Below are 20875 nucleotides of genomic sequence, written 5' to 3'. Positions count from 1 at the left end.
AAATCATCCCAATAGCTGACAAAATGCACAGAGACTACTTGTATTCTATTTTGGGACTGAATCAGCAATGTCTGTGATCCATCATACCTTGAATATGTAAATCTGTCATGTTGCTTATTGTTTCTCACCTTTTATCAGTGCAGAACATTTGTTTTTTGTTGTCCTCTTGGTTTTGTTTTTTGTGAACTGCATGTGTCACGTCATCAGACGGTGCAGGGTTCAGCCTCCAGTAAATGTGTTACATCCTGTTGACTGTGGGTGGTGTATCCCAGCCTGCCTGAACCGCGAGGAGCAGATCAGCGGCAGCAGGGCTCCAGTGTCGACTCACAGCTCCACGGCAGCCACCATGCAACTGACACGTGTGGAAGCTGCATTCATATTCGGTGAGTCGATGTCAACTATGAAATACCTGCTTATTTATTTTTTCATTCTTCTTTACATCAAAGCGCCGGAACTGATTTAATTCAACTTACCGTTGTTTCAAACTACAGCTAAATGTCCTATTGTTTATAATGCATGTACTTTGGTTTGCTGCATTGTACACCCTCACTAACAATGTGTTGAGCCTTACTTTTTCTATTAAAGTTTGAGATTTATAAAATACTGAAAACATCTAAATGTAGAAATGGAAAGGAAGAGATAAGTGATTGTACTGCACTTGTATTTCAGGGGTTGTTATTCCTCATATATCCAGCATCGGGATTTCATCTGCACCCCCTGACTGTGCGGCCGCCGTGGATACCTGCATGTCAGACTTATGCAAGAGTGAACGGGCGTTTTACGGCGGCATCTGTAACAGCGAAGGTGTCACATTTTCAATTAATCCGACTGCAGGGGGTGGACGAGTACATGTTGTTATCCTTACGTTGTCTACTGGCACTATGAAAGTAATGATTGCATTTCCTCAGGAGGCTCAGGGCATCAAGCCGTTAAATTGAATTGCACTTCTTGGAGTATGGCTCAAATGTAATAACTGAGACAATAGCTTGGAGCGAGGTAGAAATATATGAAGATACATTTTTTATGATGTTAGATTTCAGTATTGTATCTGATTTCATCAACATATATTTGTTGTGTAATTTCCTCAAGGGGAAACCACCAGAGCTGCAGGCAGAGAGGGGGACACCTGTTGCACAAACAAGGCCTTGCTCGCTTATGGGAACGAATATCCTGTTTTTCTGCCTCCCCCTTGTGTTTGTGTCGTTCAAGATGAAGAGTGCCAAATAGAAGGCTCAGAGGTCTGTAACCTGACCATCCAGAGCGCGCTGGACCAATTCCCCTCTCTGCGAGGGTGTGTGTGCGCCTGGGAGGAGGAGCGGTGTGACTCCATACAAGCGCTGGCCACACAATGCCACAGAAAGCCAGGTGCAGTGTTCTCAGTGCTCTCTGTGATGAGCATTTACGGGCGAAATTACTTTTTTGTTTACCAAAGGCAATGTGATGTATGTATGTGCACTATTATGCTCCAGAATGAGTTTCATGAACAGCAGATTGGCTTTAATAGGCCTTTGTGATCGAAAAGCTAATCACACTTTCCATTATTTGAACAGCAAGCCATCAGAAGAGGAGCGCAGTGATGGACTGGAAGTCCAGCAGTTTAATGGACTCTGGTAATCATTTCATTATGGTCAGGAGATAAAATTAGGTATTTCAATTCAGTCAATACAAAAGGGAATGTTTCTTCACTCTCCAATCTCACGCGAGCCCTGCATTTCCTTTCATAGCATACGACGGTGCTGGATCCTGCTTTGACCAGATGAGTGTCTGTGTCAGTGACGCCGTGTGCAACAAGCACCTAGCATCTGTTCTCCAGGCGTGCATGGCAGATCCGTGCGACCGTGTCCTCTGTCAGCGGGCGACCAGGCGCTTCTACAGCAGCATGCCGCCGAATGTTGCAGACGTGCTGGTCATGTGTGAGTGTGCGGACTCAGATCAGAGCTGCCTGCTTGCGAAAACCACTCTGCACAGTGGTGCGTGTGGAGACGAGGCCCGGATCTGCCAGGATACAGTAAAGCAGTGTGTGGACGACAGAAACTGCAGGTATCTTGATATTTTGTCACTCTGCACAGTCAGCTGCACACTTCAGTAGAACCATAGGAAGCTGTTGTGGAGAGAAAACATATTTGAGTGTGGGATTTCTATATTTGACTGGGGATTATTGTTAAAAATCAATAAAGAGTAGAAGTAGATGTTGTTGACCATTCGAATCCATAGCTGTCTTGGTCTCATGGTCTTGTAATGCACTTTGACATATGGACAGGAGAGGATCTGCTCCACCTCCTACGCCTCAACAACAGATTTAAAATAACTAAGCCTAGATTATTTGTGCCTTCTGCAGAGAATGTTGAAAATCGAGCTCATGAATTAGTTCTCAGGGAACAATTCCACATAATGTGAAGCTGGCCCCTCACAGTGGACATGATTTTGGCCACAATTAATTTGCATCCAATTAAGCAGAAATGTCCACAGGCAATTAACCCCCCCAATTTTTTATTTTTTTTTCTGTTGTGACGCATGCCATCTGTCCCACAACTTAAATTTTAGTGAACCTCCATGAAAAATAATCATCTAAAAAAAAAAAGCAGATGACATATGCTGTGTATCCTAAACACCAATAATGCAAAGCGACACCTAAAAGAAAATGTTTACTCCTATTCACCAGAGACCTTTTAAAAGTTTTCCAGGCCAAATGCTGGAGGCTTGAAGATGCTGAGTGCGGTGACGGCGACCTTCGAAGTGACGAATGTTTCCCCAACCTGGATCCAGCTCACATGTTTGGTGCCGATCCTGAATGTAAAACAGCCTTCGTAGCCACTCTGGGCACAGTAGTCCACTGCCCTTGTTCGTGCGAAGGCCTGCACACCGACGATCTTAAGACGTGCAACATGATTCATGACGTACTTCACAATAGGTCACTCTTCAGTGAGTCAGATTTATTTTTAACAAGACATTTGTCATTTTAATGATAAAAGGTGCTCAGTAGAAACATTTTATTTCATGTTAACTTTAGTGAGAGTGGGGAAAAGCAGCAGTGGTCCTTCTGAACCTCCTGAAATCAAGGACTCCGATCACGGTCACACGCGCTCACATGGTAAATTTCCGTTTGAAATTCTGAACTTTATTCAAACTAATGCCTGATGTATATAGGTGAAGTTTTGGATAAACTGACTGTTGAATATTTTGTTTTTACAGATTATCTACTGTATGTTTTTGCAACTGTGCTGCTTGTTGGGGTTGTTGTGGTGATGCCTCTGGCTGTTGTCAGTAGAATCTGGTAAGTACATAAATACATGAATAAAATGCATAATATGTTACATCTGTGATATATAATGATAATATAACATTCTAGCTTTTTTGGTCTTGTAGGATGTTGAGAAGAAGAGATAAAACCAAATTTCATCATCCACAGAAGAGCAGCTTCGCTGTTACTCTATGAGGATTCTTCATCTGTTCGATGCGAGTCATCAATATTACACGTTTTAATTTTCTTCCAGTTTAACGCAAAACGATTTTAGATAATGGTTTGAATTGTGTGAATAACCGTTTTTTCCACAATGTTGATGAGAAAATATATTTATCAAACAAATGATCCACAGATACATTTTGTGAGCATTAATGCTTCCATTACAATGGATGTGAGATCATTTATTTCATTGTGTTGTGTGTTGTAGTGTACCCTGGTCTTCGTAACAACATTATGACGAATAATCAGTGTGAATGTACTTTATCAAAGAAACTCTACCGAATCTTTGAAGATTTCATCTTTAAAGATAATTGTAAAAGGGTTGATGAAAAAACAACATTTCTATTTACAGTCTCAAAGACTTTTGTACAAGGATGAATAAGGATTCTCTTTTTCCATCATGTTTTTTGAGTCACAAGAGAAACCTTTTATTTTAACGGTATCTCCAGAATCTCCAGATCCTCAGAATCGATCAAATCTCTCTAAGTTATTAATCTTTTCAAGTGTTTCACACTGACTCCATCCATCACTAGAAGAAAATCACACATCTGACACGTTTGAGATTGCTTCGTGTCATCAGTTGTCCTTCTGCGACGATACATTGATGCTCCATAGGCTTCCACTGTATCTGATAATAAACTCACATCTGAACATCTTCAGGTCTCACAGTTGGATTCAAATGCTGTATAATTTTCTACAGTCAGGCTGTTTTACAGTTAACAATGCAATATTATATATTTTTAGAGCATTCTAAATGCAACAGTGGGAGAATGAAATATATATATATATACACAATACAGTCCTGTATACAGTGTGAGAAACAGCAACATTTTTGCATATGGGGTTAGGCACAATATGCACCAGGTTCTTAAAGTTCTCTTAAAGTTTTATCAATAAAGAGAGAAAAGGTTATAACAGGAGGACAAAAATCCACAGCTTCACTTGGTCAGACAATGTCAGGTCTCTGGCAGTGCGATGCACACAAACAGCAGTTCACTGGTGTTGCGAAGGGAGGCAAGGAGGAAGGAGGAAGCGAACACCGCAGAGGAGGAGCTGGATGCTTTGCTCACTCACAAGGTCGGTATAGATCGTCGCTGATGTGCTTTGGGTTTTTCCTCCCACAAGATTTCCTTTCTGGGAAGAGGGTTTGTCTATCGAGAGGTCTGCGTGTGAGTCTCACCCTCACCACGACCCCACACCACTCAGCTTTGCATGATGGCATCCGCGTGTGTCCACCTGGATGTATCTGTTGGCCCTTTTGACTTTCTTAGCTTGTTCACACAAAATGTATTGTTACACAGTCTTTCACCGTGGACTGTAGCGTGACACTTCGCCGAAGCTAGTGAATGGATTGAATGAATAGTGGCGATATCCAGCTCCGAGAGGATGCCTGACTTATCACTCCGGTGATCCCCTGACTTGATGCAGCACCACCAGCAGTTTCCACTCAAACATTTGACACACACACACACACACACACACACACACACAAGATGACATTAAATGACGTCGCTGGCCCCCTGACTTTTCACGCTGCCCCACAACCAGGTCGTAGATTTCATTTTTCCAATACTTTGGTTTACAATGCTGAGAAAAACATGCGCAACTGATGTCTCTCACACACTTTGTGCCGAGCGCTACCACCAACATATGCTTACATGTTGAACCAGCCTCAGTCGGTGGGCAAGTTCAATGGCTTGAGCATGCAGATCAGTGCACCTCCCGAAACATTTAGATTCCTTATCCAGAACTCACAAGTTTGCTTATTATTGGCCTGCTCTCATCTGATTTGCCGTTGTCTACAAGCAGATCTGCATAAATCAGAATCTAAAATCAGAGTGCATAATCTTTATATTGGATAATTGTTTGCACACGCGATGAAGATGGACCTCTGTGAATAAACTGCTCCCTCTGTTGATGAGAGTCGCTTCGCAGAGTCCAGTCGCCTTTCACTCAGGCATTATTTACTACTGGGACATACTGAATACGGTTGATGATAGTTAGCTCACTGGATAAAAAAACCACAGGTATCCTGAGTCCCGAGGACGAAGACAGAGGTCTCCACAACACATCTTTTTTAGTTATTATTCCTTTATTTAGATGATCTGACAGCAGATACAAAGATAATTACACAATGCCTGATTTTCCTTTTTTCTTAATTACAATATATATGGCATTTGTTTTCTTTGCCATCTCAGATTAGATGAAGTTCATTAGAATTCAGGGTCACATTCAGTTTTCAGATTCACAGACAGCACAGTGGGATGTACAGCGACAGGAGGGACACAGATAAAACACAACCTCTCTTGACTCTCACACAGTCAGTAGCTCATGTCATGGTAAAAGGTTTTCACTGGAAAAAACGTCAGCAGTAAAGGGGCATTTCTTCTTCTTTGGCAAACCTGAGGGCAAAAACTTTTCAAAGAATGTTGTTTTTGTTTTGTTTTTTATTCTATTTGATTATCATCCAGACAGAAAAGCTGAAACAATTATTTTCAGACGTGTACTGCATAAGGAAATATTAATATTTAGAAAGCAAGAACAAGCTTTTTTTTTTTCTATCTTCTCTATTCGTTCAAACGGAACATGTGGTGTTAATAAATTGAGTTCAACACATAGCCAAAGTGAAATAAACTTGATTCTTATTCCTCTCCTTTTATTTTTTAAGGCCACTGAGCTTTGAAAAGCAAAAAAACAAAAGTCGCTGCCATTTGCTGGGTTTGTTTGGCAGTAATAAAGAAAAATATGATAATACAAGTGAATAATTAATCCTGTAAAAAGGCCAGAATGCATTCTAGATATAATCAAGCTGATATGACCTCCCTCTGTTGGAATTTGACAAAAAAGACATTTCAGCATCATCATGGTCCTTCAATTCCAAAAATGAACAGGAAAAATAGGAAACTGAGATTGACAGACACAAATGTTCAAACCTTGTGATCTTTCTTGTGAGTATTTCTTGATAGTACACCTCAGACAGTTTTGAAACATGGAAATAGTGTACTTCAAATAAAGCAGCATAGACAACAGACTAAAAGGCAGCAACAACAGGGGGAAGCACTTTGAAAGGGGGGTCTCCATCACAGGTTTCTGCCTCGGGCCTGAGCAACCTTGGAGTTTGTCTTGCGACATAAAGCGCTGCAGATAAAGTCGCCGGCCTCTGCTACTTTGGAAAGGTTCACACCCTGCAAAAAAAAGTATTATGGCATCAGTTCGAATGTCTACAAGGTGTTGTCATTCAAAAAAGTGAGAATGTGACGGCTTGCTGCTCGTGGATGTAACTGGAACGTGTGTGACAAGAGGCAAAAAAAAAGAACTGAAGTGTAATGAAATGATTCCACCAGCAGGGGTAGGAATTGTTAAATAAATTGTTCTCGCGCCGTCGATGCATGTGACACTGTGGCCTTGTGCAAGTTGTGTGAAACCACTGATACTACAAAAATAATGTTTTTTGAAGTGTCTTTGCGCAGCGATCCTTTAAGATAAATAAGCTCTGAGTGATTGCACGAGTTTGGTGGATGTGTTGGGATCATATAAAGACATAGAATACAGCAGGTCTGTCAAAGAGACATACTCACTGTTTGGATACCCATGCCGCTGAGCATGTAGAGAACATCCTCTGTTGAGACGTTGCCAGACGAACCCTGAGCGTACGGGCAGCCTCCCAGGCCAGCTACCGCCGAGTCCACCACGCAGACCCCCATCTGCAAGGACACACAACGGAGACATTGAGCGCCTCCGCGCGGGCCTCACCTCAGGTGAAGCCCCGGGAACAAAGGTCCTTGTGCTGCCGAATTGTTCTACCCGCCGCGGCGCGCCTTGCCAGGGCTGCGGTCGTGTTTTACAGCTGTTCAGGAGAACTGTGGGCTTGTGTTTTTGAAGACGAGTGGGCACGGTGCGTCCCACATTATGGCTTAGTCATCCTCTTTGTCAGCTCCAAACACCAGCACCACATAATTACGGCCTTGTTCATATAAGAGGAGCATAAGAAATGCTGGACAGAACATTTCCTATGTTTCTGCTTCTCCTGGTTACTCGTGTTTTTGCAGCACTACTCTGCCCTGGACCATCGGGGATTCACTTTCTTGCCACAGCGAGAAGGCCTTTTCCCCCTGGCTGGATGGCGTCCACTTGCATCGTGCCAGAAAATCAGGAATTGTAATGTTACCACTCAAATGGGCAATTATTACAAATAATCACTGATGTCATTAATCATTTCACTGATGTCTTGCGGATGTACGGATATCTGAGGGAAGATGTTTGCTTTCTTTCCTTTTGTGTGTGTGTTTTTTTTTGTTTTATTGACAACAATGTCAAGTGTCTGGCCTCCATATGAAAATCTATGACTCATCTTCAGTTTATTCTAATCCTCTTTTTTCTTTTTCTTTTGAACAGCTTACCAAAATGCTCCTACCTCTTTGTCATAAACTAATGCTGACTCTCCAGGTGGAGTTCATGCATCACACTTTCAAACTCCTCTGAATGAAGACATGACGTAAAGAGGAAAGTGTCTGCCGTCTGAAGTGCACCGAACCATGAGCACAACCTTTGTTTTCACACCAAAAAAATAAAAAATGATAAAGCCAGACGTTATAGATTAAGGTTTGGGGATGTTTTCCACATATCCCCGGGATCGTCATGAGAATATTAAAGATGTTTTCCAGCTTCCGTGGCAGAGCCAGATGTCAGAGGATCCCACAGTGAGACCAAATTAACACGCTGATCCTCTCAGTGGCCGTGGGTCGTGAAGGACGTTTCACCCCATGGAGCAGGACCAGACAAGCTGAATTAAAAGACTCTCTCTTGCCTCTCTGTCTCTCTCTTTTTCTTCCTTTTTTTTGTTCGAACAATGCTGCTAATTGGTTGCTTTTCTCCCCCCCCCCAGACAAGAACCCACTTCTTTCAGGGGCTGTCTGAGCCAGCCCTAATTGCTGTTTGTGTTGGCAAGGTGAAGAGGAGGAGGTGGGGTAGGAGGAGATCGACTCCGGTGTGTGTGCGAGCGCACGAGATTTCCAGACCTTGGTTAAAGCCAGAGCAGGATATTGTACTAGGCATCATTTTTTGTAGTATAAACACAGAGTTGTAATCTGCCATGCCAATCCTCTCGCTCTCAGCTGCCAACCGTGTAAGGCCAGGGGTCTCCGGCATACTGTTTCTGAGGAGAACAAAACAGACCCTTCAGCGGCGTGCCCTGTTCCTCCGGACAGCAATCACGCAGGGATTGGTGGTCAGCAGGACGAGCCTGCCAGTGCTCAGCTAAGTTCACACTGCCCAAAAGCCAGATGTGCACTCAGTGTGAAAGAAAAAACTATATCCACCGAGCTGTGGCTGTATAAAAACAATGCATTCCAGCGTAACGACACAGTACATTTTCAAACTTTCATTTTTGTGTGAGTGTGTTTGTGTGTGTGTGTGTGTGTGTGTGTGTGTGTGTGTGTGGAGGGGGGGGGGGGTAAGCTTGTTGACATTTTACCCAGTGAGTGGACGAGGCTGAAGATGGACATGCTCCCATTTCGGTTTCATAACCGCGTCAGAGAAAGCGAGAGAGTGTGTATTCGCCGAAGGATACGGAGCAGTGACGCTTTACCCACCACTGCGTAAACTGGGAAGCCGAAAGGAAGAAAAAGACTGTCACAGATCCACTGCTGACACATGTACGCATAACCTCTTTCCAGGAACGCATGAACAACCCTGCCACGGGCAAAGCCAAATCCAGGTATTGAGAGGCAGCGCGGAGCTGGACAAAACCAACACGAAGAGGGAATACATTACATTTATTTCAGCACAAACATTCTGAAGTGTATACTCAAGTCATTCACCTTCCATACTTCATGGATTCGTGACTGTCATGAAAACAGAACAACCAAATTAAAATCAAAATCTGTCTCAATGTGGCAAAAAAAATGTTCATTTAAAACCCCGGAGATTTAAAGTTACTCAGTTTCATTTGTGTATGTGCAGCTGGAGACTGTGCAGCCGCTAAGGGACAAGTCGAACCATACTTAGTTCTGAGCTCACTCTACATAATTCCAATTAAAATAGACCAGTTGTGTGTCTGCCTCCTGCATCCTTAGCGTTTACTTGAACGATTAAACTCTTGTTCATCTTTAAGATTTTTGGTCTTGTTGGTTGTCATAAAGGTCTGAATGTGATCACTTCATGTGCTTATGTGTCCGTGTGTAAATGATTTCTTACTACACAACCTTCTGTATCCTACTATTTTATTTTGATGTTATTCTATCTGTTTTTTATTGGCTTTTCTTTTTTAATGTTTAACATCAACTTAACCACCATGTATTGGTAAAAAAACTTAAGCTTTCGACTAATTCTGAAACAATTACACCACATTAATGTTCATTTGTGTTGCTCCTGATAAATAAACATACAATTACATGTACACACTATAATGTGAACATACATACTTTGTAAAGCACATTTCAGATTCAATAGGATGCATTATTTACGTTTGTTATTAATTATTTTGTCATTCAATATGATCTGTTCCTATCATTTTATTTAAGCTTCTTAGTTTATCATTATTCGTCATTGGTGATGATGATCTTGGTCATGATGACCACGATCGCTGTTTCAGCATCTGCCACTGAAGCCAAGATAAAGTTGTACTGAAGTTATCAATACACTTACAATGAATCATTTGAGTGTTGGTAAAACAGATTTCCCCGCCGTGCACATCATGGCCGAACAGTGGCTCATTGATAGGGCCAAAAGAAGAAAAAAAATGATGAAGAAACTGCAGATGAATGCGATTGTTAGCGCAGAGCTCAAGTGAGAACACAAACAGGTTATACTGTATTTCCCAGCTGCAGCGGTTCACAATACACCAAGATTGCGGGTAGGAATAAATAATTCCCCATGCCAAGTCTGTGAAATCTAAGCACATACATTGTCATTGTGTGACCTGCCAGGAGTAGGTTTGTAACAAAGCCCCCCCAGATCTCCAGAAAAAAAAAGACAAGGTACAAAGACCGAGGAATGTCTTTATCAGGAACAAAAGAGGTGACTCAGGGCTGACAGCGCTGGGGGAATTCATTTCTCTCCCAGTTGGTGGTGTGGACTTCTGGCACACAATAATGAAAAAGCGATGATAAAAATCTTTCATTTCCATCTTGTTTACGGTTGAGCAAATGGTAGGCTAAATATCCCCGGCTGCTATTACTTTCTGTGTCTGTGAGGCAGCTGTGATGAATTATCGTAAGTGTGTGATTCCCAAAGGAAGTTCACCGTCCGAAATCAAAGCGAGAATACCTGCTACTTTACATGTGGACATTGTCGTGAGCTTTACTTCAGCACACTGATATTTAGTGACATTATATTTATACCAACATCATCCTGGTACAGCACTCCTGCCACAGTAGGTGTGTAACTCTGTTTCCACGCTCTAACTTGTTTATTACGGGATGACACTCTGCAAGGGCACTGCGGAGCCATGCTGTTACCACGGTAACGTATGCAAAAGCAATATTATCTTCTGCCCACCGCCATGTGACATAGAGTGCTGGGTCTGCGGTTGCTCCGCCGCTCATCACATGCTCAGCGGCGGGCGAATGAAAGGATCATTTTCCGCTGGCCTGTTAAGCACAGCATTGTCAGGGTTCAGCAGCCAAGCGACAGATGAGTTAGGAGTCCCCCAGGGCCCTGCTATCCACCTAGCTCTCGGTTGCTTTGTCCAACAGATAGTGAATAGGTGAGCCTTTGTGAGCCCCCTCACATCTGTTGACCCACCCAGCCCCCAATGAGCTTCCTCCCCTGCGTTGACAATGTGCTCCGGAGAACTGATACAGCCATATCCGCGTTACCTCTGTTTTATGTCTGGATTTATGTCAGTTTTACTCTCGCTGTTGGCGACGTGGTGAAAAAGACCCCGATGACAGTTTACAACCTAATCACGTTTTTTGTCAGCTGTGCATTATAGAGAATGATTATGTAATCGTCCATTTAGATGTGTTTTTTTCTTTTTTTACTACAATGGGCCCTTTGGAAATATCTTACGTTCATTAAGATTCAGGGATTCTTTTCCTTTTTTTTTTTTCCTTCCAGTTTGTGAATCATCGTACTTTGAGGCGAGGCTCGGATCATGTTTCTTAATGCCCCTCGTCCTCGTTGACTGATGGTTCCTGGTTTTTCTGTGCGTCTCATTGTGACCTACACGTTTGTTTTGGGTCTTCTCGATACTCACTGAACAGAGGACACATTCATCGTGTCATGCGCTCACAAACTCTCATTATTTAAGTGAGTTTCCTGAATATCTCATCGTACATTTCAGCTCCATCCTCAGAATTGCAATATTTGTTTGAGATGAGAATGTCAGTAGTAGTTTTTTTAATTCCTATAATATTATTTATGTTAGATCTCAACTTAGAAGCTCTGAAATATTTTAATTTTGATTCCAAACAACTGTGAATTGTTTAAATAATGTGAATTTTGCTGCCTTTCGCCTGTTTCCAGTCTAGAAGAAACAATGCGTCCTAAGATGTTGTATTGAAATGTGCCTTGAAAATTAAAAAAGATGGATTAGGAGCAGCTTAGCATACGATTATCCCGAGCCGGAAATATGATCTAAAACCTCAGAAAGGGCTTGTGCTCTCCGCAGTGTTGGCAGTTACGCTCGAGGAAGTTGAAAGACATGCTGGAACACGAATCACCACCTCAACTTTGGACTAGGCCTCCACATCTGGTTGCTCCTCTTTATGTCATCACGGGTAACAACACTGATGTATGCGAAGGCTGGGCATTTCTCCATAATCGGCCTGCGGTCCGCCTCAAGAATATCTACATTCGTCATAAGGGGAAGGATGTGCATGCGAGGAGGAAGGTGCCCAAATAAGCCCGTGCCAAGCCGCGGGGGAAAACCAGAAGAAGAAGCTTTCAGACGATTTATCAAAAGAGGATGTGGGGATCCAGAGGATAATACATTGCCGTCGTGTGCTTGAACAGAGGAGAAGTGACTCAAATGCATCTCGTCTTCCAATCATGCCAGTATTCCTAGGGCCCTCTACAGACCTCTGCAAGATAAAGCGCTCCTCAAACCTCTCACACGAAGATCGGGAGGGTTTTGATGGAAGAGGAAAGAATTGGAGGTAAGACTCACAACCCCGATATATGCACACATCTTCCTTTTCTTGGGAGAGAAATGAGACCTTTTCGACCTTTCTCCCTTTTCACGTCCCCCCTCGCGCTTGCTACCTTTCGCCAAATCTTCGGCGACGTTAGGTCTCTCGCTCACTCCATTTATAACTGTGACTGTTAATCTCTGCCAGGGGTTTGAGAGCTCTCAAGCTCTTTACTCGTCACTTTCCCAGAATTCACAGGTCCCCCCGCCCAACGTGTGGAGCGGCCTTGGAGCCGCTCCCCTTCGTTTAAGGACTTCCAGAAAAATGCTAGGCGCTGTGAGTACTTCTCACCCACAGTGCGGCAGCGCAGTCTTCCCAGGGAGCCGCACGGCACTTGTAAACTTTAACCACACTTCATCATACATTATAGACTTTTCTGGGGAGCCTCTTTGTGTGTTTGTGTGTTTTTCATTTTCTTTTTGTCCCTTGCTGTTTTTCTTTTGCACTAACTATTAATATTTATGTCTTTCTTTGTCTCCCGTCGAGGAAATCGTTGACCTCATCGGGTGTATCCTTGGAGTTTGAAATAAATTTGTATTGGACATTTTTTGGGGTGTGTTACTCTTAGTTTTTACAATCATCCTTTACATCATCAAGAACTGTTAATGCTATGAAAGTACAGAGGGTTAAAGTTGAACAAGTTGAAGCAGTTAGGCAAAATTCAGAAAATGTTTTGTCGAAAGTCTAATTTCACATAGCAAACATAGTTTGGAGAATGTCTTTACTAAACCAAGAGCATTTTACTCATCACTTCAACTAGCGGCTCCACTGTTTTCTGGTTGTGATGGTTAGAACCATCTATCATTTTGGTCGGTATTAGCAGAAGTGGTAGTAATGGATTGGGGAGGATGGTGCATGTTGAGAGTTCTCACCTGAAGTGCAGTGAGGATGTTGGGCAGTGCTTGCCCGTACGTGTCGTGGCAGTGAACTGCTAGGGCGTTGGTGGGCACCTCCTTCATCACACTCTGCAGCATCTTGAACATGGAACCTGGGGTACCAACACCGATGGTGTCCCCCAAGGAGATCTCATAACAGCCCATTTCATATAACCTCTTTGCCACCTAAAGAATGGTTTGAGAAAAGGAAAAAAAAAAAAAAAAAACGTGACTTAGCTCTGTGATACGCATGGAAGTCTTTTGCAATGAACTGCCAATAAACAGAGGAGCATATTTTCTAGTGAAAAGGTTTTGTATCCTAATACAAATGTATTAATGTTAGAAAAAAAAGGGGGGGGGACACTATTGAGATGAGAGTTTAATGACAAAAGAATCATCTGATAAATTCAGCGTGCATGAGGAAAAAAGAATGCATGTAAAGGCATGTTTAAAAAAAAACTGGCAGTAATAGTTACTTAACCTTGACCAAATGTAAGCTTACATTGCACTGTGTATTTCTTTTAGCCCAGAGTTTAGTTAGCGTTGTGCCGTGATAATATATATATATATATATATATATATATATATATATATATATATATATATATATATATATATATATAAAAATGCCAATTCATTAATATTTTCTCCACTAAATGTTTCAGAAAACATGAAAGTAACACAGGAATGTACAAGTTGATCTCACCTCGGCTACTTTGGAAGGTTGGATGTGTCCCTCGTGGGGGCATCCCAGGGCACAAGATACATATCTGAAAGAGCACGACGTTTGTGAGACATTTAACAAGCTTGTGTAAAATCTGATAGCGTGTGACGCTTTTGACCAGCTATAAAAACGAAAACCATCTGCCGTGGATGGAGTAGCAATTCAGTTTAACGTGGAGAACGTCAAGCTGCTGATTATTTTATTACTGTGGTTCATGTATGCCTGTTAACAGATTTATATGTGTAGGTCACAGTCGATGAATTAAAAATCACCATTTTGACTGGCCAAGTATTTCACTCTTGCCAGTTTAGATAAGAACACGATATTGGTTCGGCCTTGTCATCTTGGCCATGCGCGTCACATCTCAACATAGTCCAAAAAAGATCAACATGAGATTTGGTTCCAAACTGGTGATTAGATTTCAATTCTATGTCTTGAATTAATCATTGAACAGCATTTTGCTTTTACAAAGTGACAGTGCTCGCAATAAATCCGCTGTTTATTCAGTACGTTCAGCGTTTTTGGATGGGCAGGTTTGTGTTATCTGAGAAAACATGCATTACAACTGCAGTGCCTTACTTTTCCGTGTACGACAAAAGGCACATCTATATTTAGTGACTGACCTTCATGTTTGCTTTGCTTTGACGTCCATCTGGACATGTGGGCTTTTTAGATAAAACCCCGGTGAACATCTGGAACTTTGCTATAAAAGGTATCATTACTGAATTGTGCAGTGTTTTCCTCCCACATATAGAAGCGGTATTTTCAAATGTTTCGTTTGGAGTAAAAGATGAAATGTGATAACCGGAGTAAAAATCACAAAGTGGGTAGAATGTTTGATATGAGTTTTCACTCATTGTATAAATGAATATATATATATATATATATATATAGAGAGAGAGAGAGAGAGAGAGAGAGAGAGAGAGAGAGAGAGAGAATATATGAAGAGAATACTGACCCACGGACTGGAATTTGTCGCTCTTTGGCCGCGTTAACGACTTCCTCAAACCTCAGCATGCTTTCATCGATGGAGCAGTTAATATTTTTTTTACTGAAGCTTTCAGACGCTGATCCAAACACGGCCACTTCAGTAGCACCAGCTGCAACCTTAAAGCAGGAGAGGAAAAAAGGAACTTGTAAAACCCTTTTGAACACAGTGCTGAAGTCACACTTTACGTAAGTGCAGGCATTGTCTAGCAAAAAGAAAATAAAAAGAAGAATGTAGTGCCAACCGTTAACTGAACTCGACAAGCACGGGTAAACATGTTGTGGCCTATAGCGGAGATCATCGCGCTGAATTGAAAATGAATGCTTACAGCATCCTGGAAACCTTGCATGTTAGGTGTCAAAACAGGGTACTGAACACGAGGCGCTCTCTGGATTCCTCGGAGAACATCAGTGTGGTCTGCCATCTGAGTGAAGGGGGGGAAAACATATGATGTAGGAAAATAAACCTTTCACATCATCTGAACGTGTTCCTGAGCATACATCATCCTGCGCGAATGTTTTCACATGCTCGAGGGCAGCAGACAATCCTCAACTGACAGAATCACTTTTTCTTGTGTCTCATTACTCAGTTTTAATAAAACATGCCCATGTTTGCTCAGGAAGTAAAAAATGGAACAATTTAACACAAGGGACGAGGAGGCGACCGTATGACGGATATGTGAAAATATTCTTTCCAAATATTCATCGCAAGGACGCTGGGGCAGCGGATTTTTCCTCAGTATTCATGCAGACGAGGGGAAGGGGCCTAATAGATTAATCAGCACGGTCCCGCTGTGTGCAGAGCAGAGGTTTTACCTGCGGCACCCACTTTGAAGAGACAAAGCTGGTGGCCTCGATCACAGACAGGCCTGTTCGTGACAGCATGTCTATCAGCTGGATTTTCATCCCTGTTGGGACAATTTCCTGGGGAACAATGAAAGCGAAATGTATTCTTTCTGGATTTGATTTCACTCGTGATGGGAGGTACAGCAGGCATTTTTATCACCATTCGACCTGGGGTTTTGTTCTCGCTTGCAAATCACATCACCATTTTCCACAATGGCTGTGCAAAATGTTGCTCTGTATTTTCAGATCTATCAGAATGTACAATATTTCCCGTAATAAAAAGTTGTGGTAGATACAATTATCTCTGCATCCAGTGCAATCTGTAGAGCTACTGGCGTGCAATAAGGGAATGATAAAACGGTGACATGCTAAGCAGAGTAAACGAAACCAGAAGTCGTGTCATCTTTCCTATTCAATTTCAAAGAAAATGTGAAACATATGCTCCTGGCAATTATGGCACACAATCCATATGTTACAGATTGTTTTATGTATGACAGATACAGGAAAAATGGGGGTTTCCAGGGACGACTGTATAATACAAATCAAGGGCTTATATAAATATAAACGAGATTCTTGACTGAAATGACAGCGTGTACCTTTTCATTCTGAAGTCCGTCTCTCGGACCAACCTCAACGATTTTAACAAACTCTGGATACCCGTGTCCTGTAATGGTCTGCAGACAGGAAAGAGAAAAGGGGAAAGGGAAAAGCACTTAACAGGACACTGAACACACGCGCTCACTCATCCCGGATGTCATTTATAACATGAGCAACTCTCTCCCTCAAAGCCAAATGAAACCCGAGAACCAAACATAACTAAGCCTGTCAGGCCACGAGGATGCGAACTCGGGAGATGTGTCGTAGAGAAAAAAGAGGCTGGGAAAGAAGGTGAGGGTAACTCCACACAAACCACAAGGGACATTCTGAGGATCGGGGTATTTCTCTGATGTTAGCCTCAGAAGAGCACAGGCTGTCATGTCGTCCATCTTGTCTGTGTACGAGAGAAAGAACTTAAATGTAAAACCTCGGTAGAGATTAAATACTTCTTTTTTCTAATAAAACATTGGCTAACTAGAATGGCACTCAGTATACAGCACATACCTAGATCGATGCTAAACAATCCTGCACGTGCAATATCAAAGAAAATGAGAAACATATAGATATCTTGGATCTGCTCCTTAATCTGCATCCACACCAAAGTTTTAGGATTTCTATCACTCCACCAAGTTTAAATATAGATCAGATAACAAACCAACAAAAAACAGACACGGGACAAAAACGCAACCTCCTTATCAGATGTGACTTAACTGAGTGACAGTGACGTCTCTAAAACACAATTTTAAAATGAACTCCACCAAATGCAGTACAATGAAAACAATAAATTGCTGCACAGTGCATCAGTAGTACATTACTTTTACTTCTGATACATTACGTGCATTTTGGCAATAATACCATGATTTGGTTGAGCTGAGAAATTATATGCACAGTCTTTACTTATAATGCAGTATTTTTGAGGGGAACAGTCGCAACGGAAGCTAATAGATAATCAGATTCAACCCTTTAAGAAATGAACATGCCACACAACTCAAAGAATTAACTGCAAGAGGCTGATAAGTGACATTACTGTAGGTGCTTCTTGACTGGTTCGATTGAATGGGAATATCACAAAGCTTCAACATTACATGAGCAGCACGCAGCATCAGAGTGCTGTCATCACCGGCAGCCGGCTGCTGTGCAGCCTCTCTGTCATGAGAGAGTCATGTGGCAGAGCATGTGCAGCAGATCAGAAACAGGAAAAAAGGGACGCCCACCTTCTCCTCCTGCAGCCAGCGTCTCAGCCACGGGTAGTCCTGGACGAGTTGCTCATAGCTCAGGCAGTGCTTCACCGTAGTGGGTACGTTACCCATCCGAATGGCTTGCTGCTCAGCCCCCGTGTCGTGCGAGACCAACCTGCACCGACTTCCCACAGCTGATGCAGGAATACTGGAGCGTCAGATCAATTTGCTAATGCGGGCCGGGGAGACGAAGGGCCTTGCTGCACGAGGGGATGGAATTAGAGGACGGCTGCTGCATGGCAGTCGAGGATGATTCAGCAGTTGCCATGGCAGCCACATCCTTAGCAGGGAGAGAATCAAAACAGAGAGGGATGGGGACCGGGGGGGGGGGGGGGGGGGGGGGAGTGAGAGAGAGGAATTGATGTGAAGCAAAATGGCAAATGGAGCGATATGAGAGAATAGTGCTGCACTTTGGACCGGGAATTCTTCTGGATGCATTTTGAGGAAAGTGTAATATGTGCATCCAAAAGAAGGGAATATGTGAACATGTAAAAAGAATACAGTTACAGTTATCTTGATGAAACAACAAGATTAGATGCACATTCAGCTCCCCGTTCTTAGTGAGAACCGGGCGCTCCAGGGAAACACGCTGCTCTGATTGATCTCCTGTGACCCAAACAGTTGAGGGGTTTCCATTGCCAGACGTGCCACTGCTGCCAATGTCAACTGCACGGTGTAATGAAATCCCTTGTTAAGGGCTCGGGCAACGTTAACCAGAGAAAGAGCCATTCTTCTGAACCCAGATGTTAACAATAGACGGGCTTAATGAAGTCCTAGCATTCAACCATCTCACCGCGCTAAACTGCTCTGTGATGAGAGACCTCCAGCTCCCTCTCAGGGGACGAGGGCGACTCGTGTGATCAGCCCTGAAAAGAGCCCCTTTCTTGCAGCAGACTTCAAGGTTGATGTCTATCAGTTGCCACCCCCTAAAATTTCAAATGCCTCTCGGCGAATGACCTCTGATCACCTATTCCTGGTTCCCTTAGGTGCAGCAAAACAAGCATTTATGATTCAATGCTGAACTTTTAAACCTAATTTTTAACCTTTCATTTTTTTAAAGTCGATCTATTTAAAATAATGTCATTGTTTTAGTGGTTTAATGGCCTTTCAATAATTTCCAGATGATTGGAAATCTATGTTTTAAATGCAACAGAGGTTGGAAAATATGTATAAGAAAAAAGAAGAGGCAAGGCGAGGGCTGGGTATGCCTCATGTATTTAGAAACTTTCAAATAAATATCTCAACAAGCTTATTATAGTCTAACAATTCCTTATAGTATAACAATGCAAGGGTTGGCAAATTGGCTGTCGTTTTCCCACCATAACAAATGTAGTCCATCATTTATATCTACTGTCCGTTGTCAGCAAAACAACTCGACTTTTCAATGAGAATCTGCCTCCTCGATGTTTCTTTTTAAAATCAATGATAAATGCATCAATCACTTAACCCTAACTGGCCTTTTAACATTTCTGCTTTCAAGGAAACCTCGGCAGCTTCACTTTATCTTGACAAATACCAGCTGCAGACGGTCACTTTAAAAGTCTGGCCTTCGGGGGCTTTCCTGCAGAATCAATGGGATACAGATGAGTGAAAACTTTCAAGTTTTTGACATTCTACAGAAAATATGAATCTGAAACAGTTCATCCGACATCTGCGAGGAAAAAAAGAATAATAGCTTTTTTTGAAGATAGATAACGCTGATAGGTGAAGGATTTTCAATGACATTTTCTTCAGCAGTAAATACATTTTTAAGATTAACTCAAATTATCAGATTAATGTGATAGGATCTTACTTACAAATTCATCTATAAGACAAAGTTGGATGTTTGGATTAAATTTTTTTTTGAGTTTACACAGGGTGGAGGATTATCAGGATGCTCTGTGTCAGATTTTGGCATTTTACACTCAAATCAATGGTGGGAAATTCGTATCATAACAGATTTGCACGGTTCCAGACCTCAGAAATCCAACATGTCCAATTTGTGAAGTGATTTAAACAGCTAGCAGGCTGCTAACGAATAGAAACAACTTCACAAACTGAAAGATGTTTTCCATGAGATTAAACTCTGTAAACGCACAATACTCTTTAGGTTTGTGTAGATTACACAAACAGATTTGCCCTGACAGGAAAAAGGATGTCTCTGCGCTAGTTTGTCTCCCGAGAACAATATATTTTACACACAAGGGTTTTGGATACCAGGCAGATGACGAATGCTTCAAAATATTAAATAAAAATCAAACAGCGCAAACATGCTCCTGCACTGGAAAACATTGCATATAAAAGAAAGGGACTATTCTCCTTTTTGTACTAAGAAAGAAACAGATGTGAAAAGCGGCACTTTATAGAGTACAGGTTTCGGCATAGCATGAAAGCGGTTTTAAGCTCTCAGATATATACTGAAAACAAAGTGGGAGAAAGAAAACAGGAACCAGGTTAAATCAATTTTCATCCTCCATCCGTCTTCAATTTCTACATCGTGGATTTAACTGAACTGTAACAACAAGAGAGTCCTGGTGCTGAGTGTGTAGCACCTTATCATCACCCCCGAAAGCAATAATAATGACACAGTCTTTCATACCCAGGGGAGACGGAAGGGTTTGTTGGATATGTAGTCAGACTGATTACAGCCAGCCTTACAGCAAAAGAACAATTGATGGCATATGAATACAAAGTGAATCGTGCTGCGGGAAAAAGTGTCAGAGATCTTCCTCTTGTATGAGGAATCCGTGCATCAGAACCCCCACCTCATTCTCTTATATTCACCTTTGCACCAAGAGAATAAAAAGACCACAAACACTTAAAAAAAAAAGAAAAAAGGAAGGCCTTTATAAAAATAGCAGCCTACCTAACAGTTTCTTCAGGAAGGTCGGCCACTCGGAGCCAACTTTCCACAGCTCCCCTTCGAGACACCATGTGTGTTAGAGATTATCCTCGCGGTGATCACACTGCGCAGCGTCCCGAGGCTTTCAGTCACAAAAGCCACTGACCTGTGTGTCGGGTTTGTGTCCATGCAT

General features: G+C 42.3%; 2 protein-coding genes across 2 annotated transcripts; one reads left to right on the top strand and one right to left on the bottom strand.

Annotated features, from left to right (window-relative positions):
- Window positions 1-260: 260 nt before the first annotated feature.
- gfral (GDNF family receptor alpha like) lies at window positions 261-4118 on the top strand. Its single transcript, XM_035607004.2, has 9 exons — window positions 261-383; window positions 670-804; window positions 1210-1365; window positions 1551-1610; window positions 1725-2040; window positions 2663-2922; window positions 3011-3091; window positions 3193-3274; window positions 3367-4118. Exons 1-9 carry the CDS (start codon window positions 347-349, stop codon window positions 3434-3436), a joined length of 1197 nt encoding a protein of 398 aa, XP_035462897.2. The 5' UTR covers window positions 261-346; the 3' UTR covers window positions 3437-4118.
- A 1441-nt stretch (window positions 4119-5559) lies between these two features.
- Window positions 5560-18113, bottom strand: hmgcll1 (3-hydroxymethyl-3-methylglutaryl-CoA lyase-like 1). The gene is made up of 9 exons (XM_035607012.2): window positions 17838-18113; window positions 16623-16700; window positions 15997-16104; window positions 15510-15605; window positions 15152-15300; window positions 14176-14239; window positions 13467-13655; window positions 7042-7167; window positions 5560-6648 (listed from the first exon to the last, which is right to left on the bottom strand). The coding sequence occupies exons 1-9, from the start codon at window positions 17931-17933 to the stop codon at window positions 6544-6546; spliced, it is 1011 nt and encodes a 336-aa protein (XP_035462905.1). The 5' UTR covers window positions 17934-18113; the 3' UTR covers window positions 5560-6543.
- Between the last annotated feature and the right edge of the window lie 2762 nt (window positions 18114-20875).

Source organism: Scophthalmus maximus, chromosome 10 (assembly GCF_022379125.1).
Source record: "Scophthalmus maximus strain ysfricsl-2021 chromosome 10, ASM2237912v1, whole genome shotgun sequence".
Taxonomy (NCBI): Eukaryota; Metazoa; Chordata; class Actinopteri; order Pleuronectiformes; family Scophthalmidae; genus Scophthalmus; species Scophthalmus maximus.
Note: the sequence above shows the minus strand (reverse complement) of the source record. Positions and strands in the feature narration are given on the sequence as shown.